Below are 881 nucleotides of genomic sequence, written 5' to 3'. Positions count from 1 at the left end.
AAAACAGGTTGGAAAAATGGGTCAAAGGAGGCAAATATAGCATCTGCCTTTAGAGTTATCAACTCAGGAATTCTCTCAATTATTAAATCTTGCAGTGAAGTTATTTTCTTTTTCAAAATTCAGGTGATGACATTTGTTTATTCCAGATCTGGCATTTCTGAAAGGATTTTAAAACAGTATGAATTAACAAAAGAATAATCACCAATTTTAAGTTCTTATAGCAATAGTCACAAATGAAAAGTTCCCCAGTAAACTAACCAGTTATTTTACTAGCTCAATGATTCACATTTCTATCTACTCTACACCATAAAGATTAATCATTTTTCTCCCCAAGAATTATTATTGTTATAAAGCTGATCTGTTTTGAGTTCAGCCTCTGGTATGCTACATCCTTGTATAAAAAGCTATAGGGCCAGGGAGATAGCTCAGTAGAGTAAGCGCTTGCCTGGCAAGTTCAAGGGCATGAGTTCAATCCCCAGTTCCACCAAAATAAGTAAATAAGCTATAGAAAAATTACTTACTTTCATCATCACTGTCTTGTGAATCCTGCAGACAAAGAAATAAGAAGTTATTACGATGATCAAATATTCCTCTGCTAAGTGAATACAATGCTTTAAGAAGCCAAAGCACTGTGCTTTTGACTAAAATAGCAAAGGCATATGGCTTTTTTTTTTTTTTTTTTTTGCATATGGCTATTATCACTGGATTTAAGAAAGTTTACCTAGGGAGAATGGATGTATAGCGGAGGGGATATCTTCCTACGAAAATCTAACATGTGCTTCCTCCTGGTGAGAGTCCACCTCACCCTTTCAAATACCTCCTCTTAAAGACTAATGGGCCAGTAAAGACAAACTATAATCTTACATATTAAAATAATCTAG

General features: G+C 34.4%; 1 protein-coding gene across 1 annotated transcript in view; it reads right to left on the bottom strand.

Moving 5' to 3' along the window:
• Positions 1-113: 113 nt before the first annotated feature.
• The window catches only part of Ptges3 (prostaglandin E synthase 3), a 27,068-nt gene continuing 26,300 nt past the window's right edge, over positions 114-881 (bottom strand). The window contains exons 7-8 of the mRNA XM_004647053.2: positions 522-546; positions 114-157 (exon numbers count right to left, since the gene is read on the bottom strand). Of these exons, the coding sequence (XP_004647110.1) occupies positions 138-157; positions 522-546 (45 nt within the window). The 3' untranslated portion in view covers positions 114-137. The remainder of the gene's footprint in view (positions 158-521; positions 547-881) is intronic.

This window comes from Octodon degus, unplaced genomic scaffold (genome assembly GCF_000260255.1).
Source record: "Octodon degus isolate 3935 unplaced genomic scaffold, OctDeg1.0 scaffold00287, whole genome shotgun sequence".
Lineage (NCBI taxonomy): Eukaryota > Metazoa > Chordata > Mammalia > Rodentia > Octodontidae > Octodon > Octodon degus.
The sequence above is the reverse complement of the archived record's forward strand: the minus strand, read 5'-3'. Positions and strand labels throughout refer to the sequence as shown.